The sequence below is a fragment of the Microcebus murinus genome, chromosome 16 (assembly GCF_040939455.1).
Source record: "Microcebus murinus isolate Inina chromosome 16, M.murinus_Inina_mat1.0, whole genome shotgun sequence".
NCBI classification, from domain to species: Eukaryota; Metazoa; Chordata; class Mammalia; order Primates; family Cheirogaleidae; genus Microcebus; species Microcebus murinus.
This window is the reverse complement of record NC_134119.1, coordinates 63844579-63865599: the sequence shown is the minus strand read 5'-3', so window position 1 is coordinate 63865599 and position 21021 is coordinate 63844579. Positions and strand designations below refer to the sequence as shown.

Below are 21021 nucleotides of genomic sequence, written 5' to 3'. Positions count from 1 at the left end.
CCATCTCTACTATAAATAGAAAGAAATTAGTTGGCCCAGTAATATATATAGAAAAAATGAGCCGGGCATGGTGGCGCATGCCTGTAGTCCCAGCTACTCAGGAGGCTGAGGCAGGAGGATCGCTTGAGCCCAGGAGTTTGAGGTTGCTGTGAGCTAGGCTGATGCCACGGCACTCACTCTAGCCTGGGCAACAAAGCGAGACTCTGTCTCAAAAAAAAAAAATTTTTTTTTTCTTAAGTGTGATAAAGGTCTTGTGGTTATGGTTAGTGAAAGGGTCCTTGGGGGAGGCCAAGATGGCAGACTGGAAGCAGCCTGGCCACGCCACTGTCGTGGGACAGATTGAAGGTGGTGCCTAGATACCCACCTTTGGGCTGATCGTCTGAGCAACAGCACAGGGAGTCCACAGAGAGGAGGTGGGAGTGAAGTGAGGAAGAGAGAAGTGGGACGAGCTGCTCAGCAGGACGGGGCACCATTAGGCAAGGCGCACACGTGGGAAAGAGATGAAGGACAGAATCCCAGCCTCCACGCTTCACCTGAGGATACAGGAAACAGAGCATTGAGAAGGGCCCCTCCTCCCCACCAGGCCTCCCAACTGACGCAGAGACCTGACTCGAGGGCTGGCTTGCAAGCCCTGGGCACTGCAGCTGGCACCATTGTGACATCCCAACCCTGGAACACGACTTTTTCCCAGATCTGTGACTGCAGCCACCCCCTTGCCTCTCAGGTGGGGCGGGAGAAGGGAATCCTGGCGCTCACGTGTGCCCCACGGGCAGGCGATGCACGCTCTGTCCTCCCAGCTGCTACCACTGGGGGCCCTGGGCAGAGCAGGGGACCATGGGCTGGCACCCGCTGCTGTGGCTTGGGCAAATCTGCTCAACCCCACTTCCTGTGGGACCCCTTAGCCCTCAGCACCCACAGCCCACTGCTGGATCCCTGCCACCTCCTCTGCTGCCTGAAAGGCCCCAAGTGGGACAAGAGGGAGCACAACCATGGCCTTTGGATTTGAGTGGTCTGCACGCCATGAATAACTCTGTCCACATCTGATAACGCCACATATCTGGATCACCTGGGGGTCAGTTTCTATTGTCTTTCTCTTGGATTTTGGTCATTTAATCTTTTTGTTCTGGAAAGTCTGATGAATTTTGGCTTTAATGGTAGGCACTGTTTATAACAATTTGAGGAGGCTCTGTATAATATCTGCATCCACATAAGAGTTCCCGCACACCATTGCTACCCAGTTAAGGCCGCAAAGCCATTGCTCATGAGGGTTAGGGAAATGAGCACGCTCCTTTGATACAGCACTAATTCTAGAAATTTCTTCCAAGGAAATAATAGTGCAAGTCCATGAAGATGAATGTTACTGTTCTAAATTCTTCATCAAACTGCTGTTGAGAAGACACAAATTGAGCATTCACCAGCAGAAAATTAGTTAACTCATCATACATCTGTATACCGTAATACTGCACAATTAAGATACAGATCAATATTGACAAAGTGTTTCCAACAGATTAAGAAGTGAATAAAATAAAAATTCAAAATAGTATGCATATTATTCTAGCTTTTAAAAATAGATATGCCTCCACATGCATAAAGAGATATTCTGAAAAGTGTTCAATAGAATATTCAGTTTACACATGACAATGGTGTTTCTACTTTTACTCATATTAATGCCTTTTCTGTATTATTTTGATTCTTCCTGGGCATAGATTTAAAAGAAAGGAAATCAGTATATTGAAGAGATATCTGCAACCCCCATGTTTCTTGTAGCTTTATTCACAATAGTCGAGATACGGAATCAACCTGATTGTCCATTGACCAATGAATGGATAGAGAAAATGTGGCATTATTCAGCCATTAAAAAGAATGAACTCATCCCACAAAAAAGAATGAAATCCTGTCATTTGCAGCAACATGGATGGAAATAGAGGACATTACCTCATGTGAAATAAACCAGGCACAAAAAGACAGATATTGTATTTTCTCACTCGTACATGGGACCCAAAAATGTTGATCTCATGGAGACAGAGAGTAGAATGGTGGTTACCAGAGGCTGAGAAGGGGGGGCAGCTAGGAGGGATGAAGAGAGGTTGGTTGATGGGTCCAAAAATACAGTTAGACAGGAGTAAGTTCCAGCGTTTGATGGCACAGTAGGGTGACTAAAGAATTTAATGTCTATTTCAATATAGAAGAAAAAAATGTGGAATGTTCCCAACACAAAGAAATGATAAATGTTTGAGGTGATGAATATCCCAGTTACCCTGATATAATCATTACACATTGTACACATTATCAAAATATCACATGCATCTCATAAATATGTACAACTATTATATATTAATAAAAAAAAACAATTTCAAGTATTATTTTCAAATAAAGAATTGATCCAAAGCCCCATTTCAACCAGGCCTATGTTCTGTCCCACATGTCTTCTTTTTAATTATACATACCAATGAATCCGCCTTTTCCTTTCAACTAGTTTGAGTTGGGTTTTCTATTTCTTATAATTGAAACCACCTGAACTGATATAAACTATGAACTCCAGTAGTTCACCCTAGTATCTGGTGGTGACAAAGCAAAGCATTACTGGCCCTATATTTCTGATGGTAACATGAAACTTGAGCTATCATGGAAGTTAAGTACCCATTGTCCTGGAAGGAAGGTCCAGGAAAAAAATTGTGGGACACCTTTCCCTACTTTCACTGGACATGTAGTTGAGTAAACGCTTCAACCAAGCAAACTTGAAAACCACTGAAGCATCTGAGAAGTATGGCATATTGTCCAAAATGCTCTACACCCTTAACAGCTTAGTTCAACATCCTGAATGCATGCTATAAGATAGTCCCCTATTTTGTGCAATCTTTTCTCGTGAAGCTTTAGAGAATCATAGACCAGTTGGAGAAAGGCACGGTGGTTCCCACCTGTAACCCTAGCACTTTGGGAGGCCAAGGCAGGAGGACCACTTGAGGCCATGTGTTCAAGACCAACCTGAGCAACATAGTGAGAATCTGTCTCTACAAAAAATAGAAAACTTAGCTGGGCATGGTGTCACCTGTAGGCACAGCTACTCAGGAGGCTGATGCAGGAGGATCGCTCAAGCCCAGAAGTTTTGAGGTTGCAGTGAGCTATAATCATGCCCTTGTACTCTACCCTGGGCAAAAGAGACTTTTTTTTTTCCATTCAGTTTGTTCCCATCACAAAAGCACCCCAAAAAGAAAGTTGCAAAACTTATGCTATGTACAACTGATAGTATATTGTACAGAGAAAGTCCTAAATGATAAGATTAAAACTTTAGCCCATTCCTGTTTGAAAACTGAAGCTGAGCTGAGAGAAGCCAATTGCCAAAATATTACTCATATTGCAGTTTGCATGATTTTATGCATTTTTATTAAATGATCATTTCCTTGCATTCCTTTTTAAGGCTTCTTACAAGAACACTTTTCTTTTTCCTAGTACAATTATCATGACTAATTGGCATTGAACACATTAAAATTTGCAAATATTTATCCTATCTATGATAGGTTTTTCCTATCAAGTTAAGCAATTCCAGAGCATCTATGATTTATTACGCACTGGTTCAAGGTCGTGATCATACAGCAGTAAACAAAGTTTCTGCCTCCAGGGAAGTTACATTCTAGCAGAAATGGATTTTGCCATGTCCATCATTATATTTTTGTTCAAGTCCCAACCTTATGATTTTTAAAGGCCTCTTTCCCCTGTAGCCTCTATTGAACATGAAGGTTCTGATTAAAATTCTCATACCATTCTTATAGGGATTCTCTGTTGTGTGTTTTCTTAAGAACTGTGACATTTTGGGCTCTGCTCGAAGCATTGGTCATATTCAAACAAAACATAGGTGTACTCCAACAGAATTCAGATTGTAAAAAACTCAGCTCACTAATGAATTCTTAAAACATGACATTTATAAATATTCTCTGCCATGTGGATTTTCTGAGGAAAATGAGAAGTCTAAGTCTTGAAGAACTCCTTGACCACATTCATCATGTGCATTGGATTTATCACCATTATGGACTCGCTGATGAACCTGAAGACATGAACTCTTACTAAAGCCCTTACCACATGAGTAACACTTGTATGGTTTCTCTCCAGTATGGACTCTCCGATGGGCTTGAAGATGTGACGTCTGACTGAAGCTCTTACTACACATGTCACATTTATAAGGCTTCTCTCCTGTATGGATCCTCTGATGAACATGAAGATATGAGTTCCAGATGAAGCCTTTCCCACAGTCTTCACATTTGTACGGTTTCTCTCCCGTGTGGACTCTCTGATGGGCTTGAAGATGTGAACTCCAACTGAAGCCCTTCCCACACACATCACATTTGTAGGGTTTCTCTCCAGTGTGGACTCTCTGATGGTCTTGAAGATGTGAACTCTGACTGAAGCCCTTCCCACATGTCTCACATTTGTATGGCTTCTCTCCTGTATGAACTCTCTGATGTGCCTGAAGATGAGAGATCTGACTGAAGTCCTTACCACAGGTGTCACATTTGTAGGGTTTTTCTCCTGTATGGACTCTCTGATGGGCTTGAAGGTGGGAATTACGGCTGAAGTTCTTATCACACACATCACATTTGTAGGGTTTCTCTCCAGTGTGGATTCTCTGATGGGCTTGAAGATTTGAGGCCTTACTGAAGCCCTTACCACACACCTCACATTTATATGGTCTCTCTCCAGTGTGAACTCTCTGATGAAGACCAGAAGTCTGATTAAATGTCCTGTCAGGTGCCTCCCAGTTGTATGTTTTGTCTCTAGGGTGGGCTCTCTGATGGGCTTGAAGTTGTGACGTCTGACTAAAGCCTTTATTGTATGTATTGCATTTACACACTTTCTCTTCATTGTTGTCTACACAGTGAATGTTAAGATTGAAGCTATGACAGAAGCCCTTCCCACATCTGTCACAGGTACACAGCTTCTCTCCTGGGTAAATAAGCTCATGAGGGGGAACAGAGGAGTTCTTATTTAAGCTTTGAGCAAAAACATGACATCTGTAGGGTTTCTCTGCTGTGTGGACTTTCTGAGGAGGCAGATGTGAGCTCTGACTGAAGCCCTCACCACACTCACCATTCCTACAGCATTTCTGTCCCATGTGAATACTCGGATGCATGGGAAGCACCGACCTATAACCTATGCCTTTCCCATACTCAATACATATAAGAGGCTTCTCGCCTAAGTGCAATTGCTGATGAAGTTCAAGATTAGAGCCAACACTGAAGCCTTTTCCATTCTCATCAGAGGTTTGCTCTCCTGATTGGATTATACTACACCGGGATGATTTCTTCATGAAGTCTTTTCCACAATTAACGTGGCTGAAAACTTCCTCTCTTTTGTGAACTCCCTTATCGTCATGGTGGTGAGCAATCCTCCTCCTAACATGATGATCACATTTATAGAGTTTATTTTTCACATCAATTTGCTGACACCTACTCTGATAATTCTGTGATTCTCTCAGATACATTTTCCTCCAGAAATCCCAGGTAGTCCTAATTGGAAACTCTTGATTTTTGATACTATTGGAACTCTCCCTTCTAAGCTTCATTACATAGTTCTCATCTTCAGAGCTCTGAATAGATTCTCCTGCCCATACCCAACAGGGGAGATCTCCTTGTTTTAGCAACTTGGACCTCTTGGCTTGAAGATTTATTATGGAGTCTCGATTTCTGGCTGATTTACTTGTAAATTGTTCCAATATTTGCCAGCACATAAGGTCTTCATGTAAAAGGTATCTTAATCCTACTTCTTGAAGCATCTCTATCTTGTTTTGATTCCTATGTCCTGGAAAAATAAGAATTCAGAGATAAAAATAAGGACAAGTGAATGTTTGTTCAAAGATAAAAATATTTTACAGGTTGACCACACTGGAGCCCTTGTTTGACCAGTGAAGAGTTCAGCTTGACTTTATCATTGTTTTTCTTTCCCTGTGGCTCCTAATCACAAAGTGTTAATGAGACTCATTTAGAGCTATACCAAGATCTATGTATGTGGTTAAATGCAGAGGATACAGAGCAGCAAAAAGATGTCCTAGAAAGATTTTGTAGGGGATTTACCTCCTTGTCCATAAGAATAAGGACAAGGAAGCTCACTTAAGGCTAGGTGCAATGGCTCATGTCTGTGATATTGGCACTTTTAATACTGGCCAAGGTGGGAGGATTGTCTGAGGCTAGGTGTTTGAGACCAGCCTGAGCAACATAGCAAGGCCTCTGGTCTCTACAAAAAATAAAAAACTAGCTGGGCATGGTGGAATGGGCCTGTCATCCCAGCTACTTGGGAAGGATAAGCCAGAAGGACCCAGGCTCGTTTGAGCCCAGTATTTTGAGGTTGCAGTGAGCTATGGTGATGCCACTGCACTCTAGGCCAGGCAACAGAGTAAGATCTTATCTCAAAACAAAACAAAAGAATATTCACTTTAAAATCTTCTCTTTTCTGCAGCACGTGTATAGGATCTACAAAATCCTGACCATTTGCAAGCCACAAAATCAAGGTTGCTCTGTACAACCTGCACACCTGTATGTGGTGAGCAAGCCTGAAGCGGCTAGAAAAGTGAATCTTTCTAGTGTCTAATCACGTGACACCAAGAGTTTCCAAGGAGAGAGAGAGGAGATTTCCTTGGCAAGAGGGGAAGAGAATATATTTGCGAAGGAAAATATCTCCTCTGTCCTGATAATGAACTCATGAGATGGTATCTTTATTTCCTTAATTTAGCCATTAAATATATACATTAAACAAGCTACATTGGAGAGAATTCTCCTTCATTTCAATGAGGTCCTAGTATACAATACTGAACTGGTGAACCTCATAACCAGAAAACACTAGAAAACATATTCCAATAGCTGACACATCCTATGGGAGTAAAAGCATTGATCATTGTTGTCACTTCACTTGGCTGAATTTTCCGGTAAATCTGAATGGCTAATATTGCCTTTGAGGCTTCATAGATAGCATGTACCTAAAGGTGCTGTGGTAGCCAGCCTACAAGATGGCCCCCAGTGATCACTGCCTCCTGGGATCCACGCCATTTTGAAGTCCCCTCCCACAATGCATCAGGCTTGCTCTGTAAAACCAATAGAATATGACAGAAGTGATGGTATGTCACTTCCAGGGATAGGTTATAAAAGACACTGTGGCTTCTGTCTTCCGCACTCTTGGATCCCTTGTTCTGGAGGAAAGCAGCTGCCATGTTTTGAGGTTACTCTGGCAGCCACAGGGATAGACCCTCTTGGCAAGAAACTGAGGCCTCGTGCCAACAACTCTGCGAATGAGCCCATCCTGAAAGTGGATCCTTCGGTCCCAACCGAGCCTTCAGAGGACTGCAGCTCTGGTGGACTGTTTGACAACAACTTTTTGAGATCCTGAGTCGGAATCACCCAGTGAAGCTGCTCCCAGATTCCTAGCCCACACAGACTATAAATGAGTGATTGCTGTTTTAAGCCATTACATTTAAGAATCATTTGTAAATTGGTCATGGATAACTAATACAGGTGTCGTAAAAATTATAATCAGGCGGAGCGCGGTGGCTCACGCCTGTAATCCTAGCACTCTGGGAGGCCGACGCGGGAAGATTGCTTAAGGTCAGGAGTTCAAGACCAGCCTGAGCAAGAGTGAGACGCCCGTCTCTACTAAAAATAGAAATGATCTGTGACAGCTAAAAATATATAGAAAAAATCAGCAGGGCATGGTGGTGCATGCCTGTAGTCCTAGCTACTCGGGAGGCTGAGGCAGAAGGATTGCTTGAGCCCAGGAGTTTGAGGCTGCTGTGAGCTAGGCTGACGCCACGGCACTCACTCTAGCCTGGTCAACAAGCGAGGCTCTGTCTCAAAAAAAAAAAAAAGAAAGAAAAAGAAACAAAATGGGCCAGGCACGGGGGCTGACACCTGTGATCCTAGCACTATGGGAGGCTGAGGCAGGTAGATCACAGAAGGTCAGGAGTCCAAACCAGCCTGAGCAAGAGCGAGACCCCGTCTCTACTAAAAATAGAAAGAAATTAACTGGCCAACTAAAAATATATTTAAAAAATTAGCCAGGCATGGTGGCACATGCCTGTAGCCCTAGTGAGCTAGCCCGGGCAAGAGAGCGAGACTTTGTCTCAAAAAACAGAAACAAAATGGACAATGGCCATAACTGGGATCATAATTCCCAGGTGAGGTTTGTATTAAAAACTGAGGGAGTCAGTCAAGTGAAAGCACCATCCAACATGCCTGACTGCATTCCACCTTCACATGGCACTGACATACAAGAAAAGAAATGAAAAAGATTAGAAAGATTTTACCCCCGACTACTCACAAAATCCAGGGCATAATCTATCAGATTGGCAGACCGATTCTCCTGGGTTTTCCTGTTTGCTTTTTTTTTTTTTTCTGTTTATTTGATTTAATTTTGGTTTTTGGTCCTTACATCCAGTAGAGATGACTATAATTAGTACATTTTAGGGTGGGTATATCTAAGGAATATACAGATTAAAGATAAATGAAGGAAGGAGTAAAGAAAAAGGGGTAATGAAAGAAGGAAGAGAAGGGTTAGAGGGAGAGTGGTGAAAGTAGAGCAGGGAGGATGTCCCTGGGAACATGGATGCCACAGGTTAGGGAAGGCTGGGAGGGAGGCTTTTTACTACTATTCAAATGTGACCACCTACCCATGCAACCCTTCACTCATTCATTCAACAAACACCGAATGCACATGTCCTATGCGCCCAGCCTCTGCTCTCAGGAAGTCACCCTCTCATGGGGAGAGAAAGACCATAAACAAGCAAACAAAACATAACACACGAATCTGTCAGCTGGTGATTAATGACGAGTCACAAAATCAGTTGTGGCTGCCTGAGTAGGGGATGGGTATTGTCAACCTGGTGGTCAGAACGGGCTTCTGCGAGGAGAGGACACCCGAGCAGACACGAATGAAGCAGGCAGGGCGCCAGGAGGATGTGCAGGCCCAGAACACCCCAGGGAGACAGAGCAGGGCAGGAATGCGGTGAGCAAGAGGATGGACTAGAGCAGAGTGAGGCATTCTGGGGGTTTGGGCCAGTCTGGCAGTCAAGGAGATGGCAAAAAAGAGGACCAGGCTGTCCCCTGCACACACGTGAAGCCACATGGTTCTCACCCGAGCACCCATCTCCTTGGGTCTCTGCCTCTGTCACCCAAAGCTTTTCTTCTCTTGCTAACTGTAGCAGCGTACCTAGTTTGAATGGCTGGTAGCCTGCAAAAAAGAAATGGCATGTGTATAAAGAGAATGCATGACAGGCCAAAATTTTAATCTTAATACTACTATCTTGATGTGCAATAAGTAGTATTTTTCAAAATTCTGGTCATGCACTATTGTCCAAATATATTTTAGGCTGTGATCAGTACACAAATACGTAAATAGAAATCACCGAACCAAGTGATCAGGTGATCTGATCCTAATGATGATCTACTTTTTTTTTTTTTTTTTGAGACAGAGTCTCGCTTTGTTGCCCAGGCTAGAGTGAGTGCCGTGGCGTCAGCCTAGCTCACAGCAACCTCAAACTCCTGGGCTTGAGCGATCCTTCTGCCTCAGCCTCCCGGGTAGCTGGGACTACAGGCATGTGCCACCATGCCCGGCTAATTTTTTATATATATATCAGTTGGCCAATTAATTTCTTTCTATTTATAGTAGAGACGGGGTCTCGCTCTTGCTCAGGCTGGTTTCGAACTCCTGACCTTGAGCAATCCGCCCGCCTCGGCCTCCCAAGAGCTAGGATTACAGGCGTGAGCCACAGCGCCCGGCCTGATGATCTACTTTTATTGCCTCTCCTTTCCTGTTTTACTCCCTATTTTGTTTCACTGTATGTAGTTCTGCTATTTCTATCCCTCCCCCGCCCCCCCACCTTTTTTTGAGAAAGAGTCTCACTTTGTTGCCCCGGCTAGAGTGCGTGCTGTGGCGTCAGCCTAGCTCATAGCAACCTCCAACTCCTGGGCTCGAGCGATCCTTCTGCTTCAGCCTCCCGAGTAGCTGGGACTACAGGCATGCGCCACCATGCCCGGCTAATTTTTTTCTATGTATATTTTTAGTTGGTCGATTAATTTCTTTCTGTTTTTGGTAGAGACGGAGTCTCCCCCAGGCTGGTTTCGAACTCCTGACCTCCAGTGATCCTCCCGCCTTGGCCTCCCAGAGTGCTAGGGTTACAGGCATGAGCCACTGTGCCCGGCCTATCCTATTTCATTAAAAGCAATAATGATGTAACTCATCAACTGATTTGAAAACCCACCAAGATGTCACAACTGTAATTTGAGGAAAATAGACAAGGTATAGTGTGCTACACAGGAATTAGGAAATGCGGACCCTCAAATCCAAGGAAGCATTTCAAGAGCCCCAAAGTCTCAACTATTTGCAACTAAGACACTCCTGAGGGTTGACCTTGAGTTACGGAAGGTGCCTGTCCTCACCCACTGACAGCAGGTTCCTGAAGTTCTCCAGGGTCACATCTCGGTACAGCCTCCTCTGGACAGGGTCCAGCAGCCCCAGCTCCTCCTTGGTGAAGACCACAGCCACGTCCTTGAACGTCACTGCCTCCTACAACATCAAGCACGTGTCCCTCAATTTATGACCAACATCCAGTGGGAGACGGGCGACGGTGGGCAGGTAGAAAGGACAGGTAGGAAGGTGTTCTGGACTCCGAGGGCCTTAAGTCAATTTTAAGTAGTTTCCTCCCTTCCTCCATCCACATGCCCATTCTGTACAGTAATTTTCCACAGTCACACCAAAGTATATGCAACTAGAAAGTTACCCCTGTATATATAACTTGGTGCCACTTGTTAGTATTCCAACAGTAAATGCCCTAAAACTGTAATTCGTGAATCATGGCATACATACATTTTATAATTTCAGTGATACCACCCAATTGTCCTAGAAATGTTAGGTCAATTTAGTTCCAACAGGATCTGATAGGTTTTGTATTCCTTTGTCACCCACTTTTACTGAGCCCATGTACTCTAATTTTGTACAATTTGAGAAACCAACAGGCCTTCAGTCACCTTTCCTGGGGAGTTATGCTATGGGTCCTCTGTGCTCTTGAGGTACGTGCCACCTGTCTAAGACACTATCTGTGACTGAAAATAATATATTTAGTTTAATATGTTCTCCTAGTTTTGTAGTAACTTGCGGGCACTTCCTGTTTGTCCTTGCTTATACTACTCAAAGTAATTGTATGAGAATAAACCATGAAACATAAAACTCAAAAAAAAGAAAGATAATCTGTTTTATTTACCTCTATTTTTTTTTTCTTCCTGACCACCAGGCAGATACTCCAATTTTTACCCATTCCATTGTTCTTTCTTCCTGAAATCCCAAAATTCTGGTTTTCTTTGCTTTTTGTTTGGAAAACTTCCTTTAGCTCTTTTCTTAGAGGTCTGCTAGCAACAAATATTCTTTTTATTTTTTTTTTTTTGAGACAGAGTCTCACTCTATCGCCCAGACTAGAGTGCAGTGGTGTCATCATAGCTCACTACAACCCGAAACTCCTGGGCTCAGGAGATCCTCCTGCTTCAGCCTCCCAAGTAGCCAGGACTACAGGTACACCATGACATCCAACTAATTTTTCTATTTTTTGTAAAGAAAAATTAGAGAAAAATTCCTGAAGGATATTCTTACTGGATATAGAATCCTAGGTTTATAGTTCTTTTCTTTCAGGACTTGAAAAACAGTGTGCCACTTCTTTCTGGGATCCATAGATTCTAATGAGAAATACATTTTCAATTTGAATTGCTTTTTCCCCTAAAGCTAAGGTGGCATCCATTTCTCTCTCACTGCTTTCAAGACTTCACTGTTGTTAGTTTTTCAGAAGTTTGACTACAACATGTCTTCGTGTGGATTTTTAGGGTTTATCCTATTTGAGATTCACTCAATCAATGTATTAGTTTGTTTTAACAAAATGCCACAGATTGGATAGTTTCAACAATAGAAATTTATTTTCTCACAGTTCTGGAAGCTAGAACTCTGTGATTGGCTGAGTGTTGTGGCTCACACCTGTCATCCTGGCACCTGTCAACCAGCCTGACGAAGAGTGAGACCCCATCTCTACTAAAAATAAAAAGAAATTAATTGGCCAAGGTGGGGGAATCACTTGAGATTAGGAGCTCAAGACCAGTGTGAGCAAGAACAAGGCCTCGTCTCTACCAAAAATAGAAAAGATGAGCTGAGCATGGTGTGTGCACTTGTAGTTCCAGTTACTTGGGAGGCTGAGGCAGGAGGATTGTTTGAGCCCAGGAGTTTGAGGTTGCAGTGAGCTATGATGATGCCACTGCACTCTACCCAGGGCAGCAGAGCAACACTCTGTCTCCGAAAAAAACCTACCAAAACTAAAAATAAAAGTAAAGACAAAAACAAAAAATAGAACCAACAACAACAAAAAAGCAATTAACTGGCAGATCACAAATGCCTATTTTCCTCCTGTACTCCTCCCAAAGAAGAGAAAAAAGACAAACCTAATCTTTGAAAAGTGATGTCATTCTAAGAGATAAAAATCAAAACTCAACTCACCTGAAACTTGGTCATTTTCTCCTGCTCCTTCTGGGGAAGGGCAGAAGTCCTGGGAACGTAAAACTGGGAAAAAAGAAAGAAGCAATAAATCATAGACCATACTGTGCACCAGCTGGGGGTATGACATGCTTGTACCTTTAAAAAAAAATGATGGGGGCCTGGTGTGGTGGCTCATACCTGTAGTAACCCTAGCACTCTGGGAGGCCAAGGCGGGCAGATGGGTCAATGTCAGGAGTTCGAGACCAGCCTGACCAAGAGTGAGACCCCGTCTCTACTAAAAATAAAAATAAATTAATTGGCCAACTAAAAATATACAGAAAAAATTAGCCGGGCATGGTGGTGCATGCCTGTCGTCCCAGCTACTTGGGAGGCTGAGGCAGGAGGATTGCTTGAGCCCAGGAGTTTGAGGTTGCTGTGAGGTAGGCTGACGCCGCGGCACTCTAGCCTGGGCAAGAGAGTGAGACTGTGTCTCAAAAAAAAAAAGAAAAGAAAAGAAAGTTGACCCCCTTCTTCGGAAACCAGGGACAGCTCCGCTGGCTGCAGGGATCAGAGAAGGGCCAGCAGTGCCGCATCAGAAGCTCAAAATCAAGGCGAGCTCACAGAAGCTTTCAAAGGCTGAACGCTTCTGGGAAAAAATAACAGATTGGCAACAACCGGCCACCTTTTATCATGCGCCTGGATCGGTCCTAAGTACTTTTACCTCTATTTCACGTAAATCTCACAACACCCCTGTGTACTAATATTAAACCCACTTTACAGAAGAAAAACGGAAAAATTAACTCTACAAGACTATCTCGCCAGAAGGAGGCAGAGCGTGTGGACGGTGGGGAGAGCTACGGGACTTGAGGGCCTGGGAGACCCTCAAACCAGGTGTGCGACCGGGGCCCGCCCCCAATTTGGGGACCTGCGAAAGCCCGAAAAGCCAAAGGCAAGCAAACTGTCGTCCCCGCCCTGCGTGGCTTCTCTTCCCCGAGGGCGAGGGCTGGCACCTACGGGTCCCACACCCGGGCCAGAAAAACTCCGAGTAGTAGAAACAAGGGTTCGGGGCTTACTCACCTCCCAGAGGGAATTGAGAACTGCTGCCTCGACCTCCTGCAGCGGAAGTACCCAAGAGTGCACACGGTTCGTGGACTACATTTCCCAGAATCCCCGAGGGGGGAACACCGGCTATAATCCCGCCCCCGTTGACGGAAGCGACTCGTCTACCCGGCGCCCCTGGACTACACTTCCCAGAATCCTTGGCAAGTCTGAGCTTACTCAGGTTGCTGCATTCAGTCATTTAAAATATATAAGCAGATTCAGTTCACAGCTGTCAGGTGCTTATTAGCACGTTACCTTTCTTTTTCCTCTTCCTTTTCTTTCTCTTTTTTTATATTCATTCTCTCTCTCAAATTACACTACTACTAATTGTGACTGTAAAGTAAATGTGGCTGCCTAGTGAGAAAGGCAACAGAGGGTCTCAAACTTTTTATGATTCTATTGCCTTCTTAACTCTGCGTGTGTTTGGATGCATCTAGACCTCCGACAATGTTACCTGGCATGAGTTATTCATTCTACGATGCTGAAGACGCACAAGAAGGAAACATAACCTCTGATCAGTCTACAAAACAAATAAAATTTGCCCACTTTTGTTGGTTTTCATTGCTCATTTTGAAATGTTGGATTTTTTGCCAAATGAAAGAAGCTTTGCATTAGCAGGGAAGTGAAGGATCGACAAGATTCAACAATTTATATGAAATAGCAAAGAACCAGAATAGCTAAATCAATTTTGAAAAAGCAAAATTGTAGGACTCGTGCTACCTGACTTAAAGACTTAAACAGCTATAGTAATAAAGAAAAAGTGGTACTGGTGAAAGAATAGACATAAAGATCAACGGGACAGAATAGAGTTTGGAAATAGACCGAGTCATATATGGCCAATTGATTTTCAACAAATGTGCAAATTTAAATTCAATGGAGAAAGGATAGTTTTTTTGAACAAATGATGTTGAAGTAACTGGGCACCCGTATTTTAAAAATGACCTAACATTTCTTATATCATATGCTATAAATAACTCAAAATGGACCATAAGCCTAAATATAAAACTTAAAGTTATAAAACTGGAAGAAAACATAAACTTCTGCTTAAGCACAGGTGGAGTGAAAATCTTTGCAAATCACATACCTGATAAAGGACTCATATCAAGAATATACAAAAAATCTGCAAAACGTAGAAAACAAGTAACCCAATAAAAAATGAAATAAAAAATGGAAAAAGTATTTGAAACAGACTTTACCAAAAATATGATCATGGAAAATAAGTATATGAAAAGCATGTGTTTAGGAAAATGCAAATTGAAAGCACTACAAGATTCTCCTGTATTAGAATGACTAAAATTAAAAAGACTGACTACTACAAGTGTTGATGAAGATGTGGAAGACACTCAGACTACTGCTGGGAATGTAAAATAGTACAACCACTTTGGAAAACAGTATGGCAGTTCCTTAAAATGGTAAACATATGATAAAGTTATTTCATTCCTACTTAACCTAAGATGAAAGAATATATAGTCTAGAATTATACAGAAAAAAATATACCTCCATACAAAGACTTGTACACAAATGTGTTCATAGCATGTTTACTAGTAATAGCCAAAAGCTTAAAAACAACCCAAATCCCCATCAACAGGTAAATGAAATTTTTAAAAAAAAATTTGATATATCCATACAATTGCAATACTACTCAGCAATGAAGAATGAATCTCTGCAAGAAGTCAGTGTCAGGTCTGGCCTCTTAGTGGACGACTGTCCTGGTTCTTTGGCTCCTTGCTCGGAAGAATTGCAAGCAGGCTGGTGTGAAGGAACAGGAAGCAATTCCACAGACACAGCTTTTATTGCAGAAAAGAAGGAAGCTATACAAAAGGAGAGTATGTTCCAGAGAGAGGAACAGGTCAGTCTCCACAAGTGGAGAAAATGTTGAGGATTCCCAAGTGGTCTCCTTTTATTGGCCTGGTCTGGGGGAGGGCTTACGGGAGGTGTGGGATATGACCAAATGATTATTACACATGATTGACAGGTGTTCTTTCAAGATTGCATCCACTTATGCTCCAGAGGTATGTAAATCTCAAATCAGATTCCTGGTTTTTCGTTTTCCTGCAGTATCTTTTCCTGATTGGCCCCCTGTTTCTCTGCCCCTAGGAGCCACCCTCTTGGCCTACAACTGCCACCTGCAGATTTGGTCCCTTCCTAACAGGAAAAAAAAGTATATGCTGTAGAAAACACAAACTAATCTACAGTGACACGAAGCAGATCAGTGGTTGCTTGGGGATGGGGGAAGAGCAGGATGGAGAGATTAAAAGGAAATGAGAAGTGACTTTGGAGAATGAGGAGCATGTTCATTATCTTGATTGTGGTGATGGCCTCAAGAACACATACATAAAGCTAGGCACAGTGGGACACTCCTGTAATCCCAGCGACTCAAGAGGCTGAGGAAGGAGGATAGTTTGAAGTCAGGAGTTCAAGACCAGACTGGGCAACAGAGCAAGACCTCATCTCTACAAAAAAAGTAAAAAACAGGCCAGGCACAGCAGTTCATGCCCGTAATTTTAGTACTTTGAGAGGCCGAGGTAGGAGTATTGTTTGACGCCAGGGGTTTGAGACCAGCCTGAGCACAAGTAAGACCCCTGTCTCTACAAAAAAAAAAAACAGAAAAATTATCCAGGCATGGTAGCACATGTCTGTAGTCTCAGCTGCCTGAGAGGCTTGAGGCAGGAGGATCACTAGAGCCCAGAAGTTTCAGGTTGCAGTGAGGTATGATGACGCTACTGCACGCTAGCCAGGGTGAGAACGCCAGACTTTGTCTCAAAAATAAAAACAATTAGCTAAGCATGGTGGTGCACACTCATATTCCCAGTTACTCAGGAGGCTGGGGCAGGAGGATATTTTAAACTCAGGAGTTGGAGGTTGCAGTGATCTGTGATTGTGTCACTGTACTCCAGCCTGGGTGATAGTGAAATCCTGTCTAAAAGAAAATTAGTGGGCATGGTAGTGCATGCCCATAGTCCCAGCTACTTGGGAGGCTGAGGCAGGAGGATCGCTTGAGCCTAGTTCAATGCTGCAGTGAGCTATCTGATATGATCAGGCTACTGCATTGCAGGGTGACCCTCTCTTAAAAGAAAAAAGAATGCATACTTATGCCAAACTTTAAAAATTGAACACTTTAAAATATGTACCGCTTATTGTATGTGAATTATACCTCAAAACTTAAAGGGGGGGGCAAAGAGGAGAAATATGGGTCTAATATGCTAAAAAGTTTAGCAACTTAGAATTTTCACACAGATGACTACCCTAAGAGCTTCCTATTTTTAAAGATTTTGTGGGGAAACTATCAAGTAAAGAGTTTTAGATAAGTCCTTCTGGAAGGGAATCTTTCTTTAAGTAGACTACAAAATTATAAAGTTGGAAGAAGTATATTCAGTTAGTTTACAACTGCTAGGCTCAAGCTTCAAACATGGGTATTCTTTTTCAAAGTTTGAGTCCATTTTCAGAATTGGCTTTTCGGTCATCAAACAAAAAGAAAAGTTTGAAATTCTGTCAGAGATGTGGGATAAAAAAAATAAAAACAAAAATAATGGAGGTTTGAAAATTAATGACATCAACCAGGTCAGAAATGTAATCTAGGAAATACAAAACATACCCCTTAGATTATTGACATATTACAGGAAAACCCAGAGTAGAAATGGGACAAAAAGCTTCCTAGGTAAATTTTGTATTTTAATATGGATTTTCCATTCCTGCCTTTGTGCTTTGTTCAAGTGGGACAGGGTACATGCTCTACAGAATGCAAGTTTGGCGGTTCTGGCCTTACAATTTAATTCATGCAGATGGGATTTAAGAGTAGCTCTAAGTCGGACAGACCTGAATTCACATTCACACTCTGTTGTGCTATTTACCACCTACTGACTTGGGGAAGAAGGTATTTAACCCTGTAAAACCAAAAAAATTTTCTTACAGGCAAAAGTAGAGAAATAAATAACATCTATTCATAGGACTGCAGATTAGCTACACTTTAGACACGTAACACGTTACTTTGTATATGGTCAGAATTTTCTATAAAAAATATGGTTGCGTTTTCTGATGTAACTTTTTTAAACCTAAAGCATTTTAGGAAGTGTTGAGATAGTATATATCTTTATATCACGTATCATGTATGTATCTCAGAAGAAAGGGCTTCCAAGAAACTGAAATTTGCTTAGACCAGGGGATGACAAAATTCCTATAAAGCACCAGGCACTATGTTTTAGGTTTTGTGAGCCACATAAGGTCCCTCTTTGCTTTTTTTTTCTTACAACTCTTTAAAAATGTAAAATCTCAGCTCTTAGGCCGTACAAGTAAGATACAGGCCAGATTTGGCCAGCAGGCTATAGTCTACTGATTCCTGGCTTAGAAATTTATAATAATATAAATAGAAATATAGTAGTGAAGGCTACATTGAAAATAATAGTTAACACTGTACAGCTCTTACTATGTGCCGGGCATATAGTTTTAACCCTTATAACAGAACTGAGATATTGTTATCAACATGGAAGACACAAGCAAAGTGAAGAACAGAGAGGTCAAACATCTTGTCTGCAGTTACCCTGCTAGCAAATGGCTGAACTGAACAAGAATGTCTAACTCCAGAGTCTATTCTCTAACCATTACACTACACTGCTTTGTAACCAATATTCTGGTATGGTCTCTTTAACACTAGTTTCTCCTAAAATGCTTTGTGTTCTCTCAAGAAGCAAGGGAGGGCTGTGGTTCTTTATCATCTGAGAACTTTGCCAAACTTTCTGAGAAGTGGAGAATAAGAGGTAAACAGTATTAATAGATAAAGTAAAGCAATGCTGATCAATGGCATTAGTTGCACCCACAGGGTAGGAGAGCTTCCCAACTACACTTCACAAGGAACTGTTCCTTCATGTTAGCTGAACTAGTATCTGCAAGGAAACACTGACTGCAAAATTCTCACCTGGGGGATACACCTCCTTGGGTTTCTCTATCAGATAATTTTCTACATGGTCCCACTGGGATAACTTATTTGGTTTAAAGGACAGTTGATGCCCTGAGAATGGAAAAAGTTATAATGTTTGGGAGACTATGCCATTCAAAAATCACCTCTGGCATTAGTTGCCCAATACTCCCACTCTCTCCTTCCTTGAATGATAGAACCCCCAAGTTCTACCTGGATTCATGTCCACATTCCCCAGTAAATATACGGATGATACCGGGGGACAAATTTCCTATTCTTGGAGAATGAAGATGCAACATGGAATGGAGGAGAACTAGAAAAGAACACTATGATGTTGATTTATGAATTGGAGGTAAAAGTATGAACTCATAATTCATTCTTCCTACTTCCCTTCATAACTATCAATCACTCAGATCTTGATTTCTAAGTAGCATTCCCCAATCTGAGGAATCAGAGTTTGCAAACAGCAAATTCCATTTGTTGTTGTTTTTTGAGGGGGTGCTGGCAGGGAGAGTACAAGATGACCCTGGAACATCGGTTTGTGCCAGAGAGTAAGGATGTGCTCAAACTTAGGAAAAATGCACAATGGGCAAACAGGGCAGAAAGGAAACTCTTCCTTAACAGTAGAACAAACTAATACACTAACATATTGGAGGAATGATGTAGGTATAAAATCACCCTTTTGCAACCATCAGAGCAAAAACTGATTTAGGTCAGATTTAGCAGAGAATGCTAAAACCAATGGAAGAAAATTTGCTGAAAAACAAGCTATTTACAGAGCCAGAAGGTATCTCCCCACAAATTAATTAAAAAGGGAAAAACAGTAACTTCACAACGAAGAAATCCAGCACACTACCTACCCTAAATGAGTGATCCAAGTTGACCTCACCTATAACAGTACAAACATATGTTTCATTATATCATGCACCAAGGAACATTAGAATCCTCATGCCAAAAAATGCATAACTTAAATCCAAGCATGAGGAAACCTCAGGCAAATCCATATTAAGAGACATTCTACAAAATAATGTCAAAAATATCAAGGTTATTAAAAACAGTAAATGAAGTAGTAATTCAGATTACAGGAATGTGTAATTCTTGACTGGACTCTAGCCCAGAAAAAAATATTATTGGGACGATTGACAAAATTTAAATAAGGTCTGTAGATCACATAGTGTTACATATCTTTATGATATTTTCTTGAATGTTGCACTGTAGCTGTATAAGTAAATACCCTTTGTACTGGGAGAACAGAGTTAAGTATTTTGTGTCAGGGAAAAGATATCTGTAAAAAAAGATGTCTGTAACATAACTCACATGGGTAAAAAAAAAAGCAAACGTATGCACAAGTATGTATGTGCATGTGTATATACACACTTATATATGTGGAGAGAATGATAAACATTTTAACAACTGGTGAATTTGGGTAAAAGGTATATGGGAGATTTTATATAACTTTCATCATTTTTCTGAAAGCTTTAAACTTCGAAATAAGAAGTTTAAAGAAATGTAAAAATATATGAAGCAAAATTTCATTATGTAGAGATAACTAGAAATACCTAAATATCTATGCTTTTAAAAAAATAAGATTACATAAAAAGATGTTTTATTTTTCCAGGTTAATATATTGAACATCTTCCAATATCCATAATCAAAAATTTACCTTTTCCCATTTGACATTTGCATAGTGTTCCATTAGATTGGTATACCATAAAATACTTTGACAATCCAACTGATTATTTCTATGTTTGCTATTAAAACAATGATGCGGCCGGGCGCTGTGGCTCACGCCTGTAATCCTAGCTCTTGGGAGGCCGAGGCGGGCGGATTGCTCAAGGTCAGGAGTTCAAAACCAGCCTGAGCAAGAGCGAGACCCCGTCTCTACTATAAATAGAAAGAAATTAATTGGCCAATTGATATATATATAAAAATAATTAGCCGGGCATGGTGGCGCATGCCTGTAGTCCCAGCTACTTGGGAGGCTGAGGCAGAAGGATCGCTCGAGCCCAGGAGTTTGAGGTTGCTGTGAGCTAGGCTGACACCACGGCACTCACTCTAGCCTGGACAACAAAGTGAGACTCTGTCTCAAAAAAAAACAAACAAACAAACAAACAAAAAAAAAACAATGATGCACTGAACATCTTTTTAGAATATATATATATATATCTGGCGGACACAAATTTACTTCTGAAGATCAAAAATTCATCTCTGGGGATCTAGTCCTTAATTTTTAACCCTATGTACCATATCAAATATTATGAATATTAGGAATTTTTTAGTCAGTAATTTTTTTTTTTTTTTTTTTTTTTTTTTTTTTGAGACAGAGTCTCGCTTTGTTGCCCAGGCTAGAGTGAGTGCCATGGCGTCAGCCTAGCTCACAGCAACCTCACACTCCTGGGCTCGAGCGATCCTTCTGCCTCAGCCTCCCGAGTAGCTGGGACTACAGGCATGCGCCACCATGCCCGGCTAATTTTTTATATACATATCAGTTGGCCAATTAATTTATTTCTATTTATAGTAGA

General features: G+C 41.8%; 2 protein-coding genes across 2 annotated transcripts in view; both read right to left on the bottom strand.

Moving 5' to 3' along the window:
• The window catches only part of BCAM (basal cell adhesion molecule (Lutheran blood group)), a 366430-nt gene extending 355474 nt beyond the window's left edge, over nt 1–10956 (bottom strand). The window contains exon 1 of the mRNA XM_075993169.1: nt 10952–10956. The gene's annotated coding sequence lies outside the window, so the exon portion shown is untranslated. The remainder of the gene's footprint in view (nt 1–10951) is intronic.
• On the bottom strand, nt 3181–12570 carry ZNF233 (zinc finger protein 233). The gene is made up of 3 exons (XM_075993168.1): nt 12508–12570; nt 10416–10542; nt 3181–5793 (listed from the first exon to the last, which is right to left on the bottom strand). The coding sequence occupies exons 1-3, from the start codon at nt 12520–12522 to the stop codon at nt 3920–3922; spliced, it is 2016 nt and encodes a 671-aa protein (XP_075849283.1). The 5' UTR covers nt 12523–12570; the 3' UTR covers nt 3181–3919.
• Nucleotides 12571–21021: the final 8451 nt, after the last annotated feature.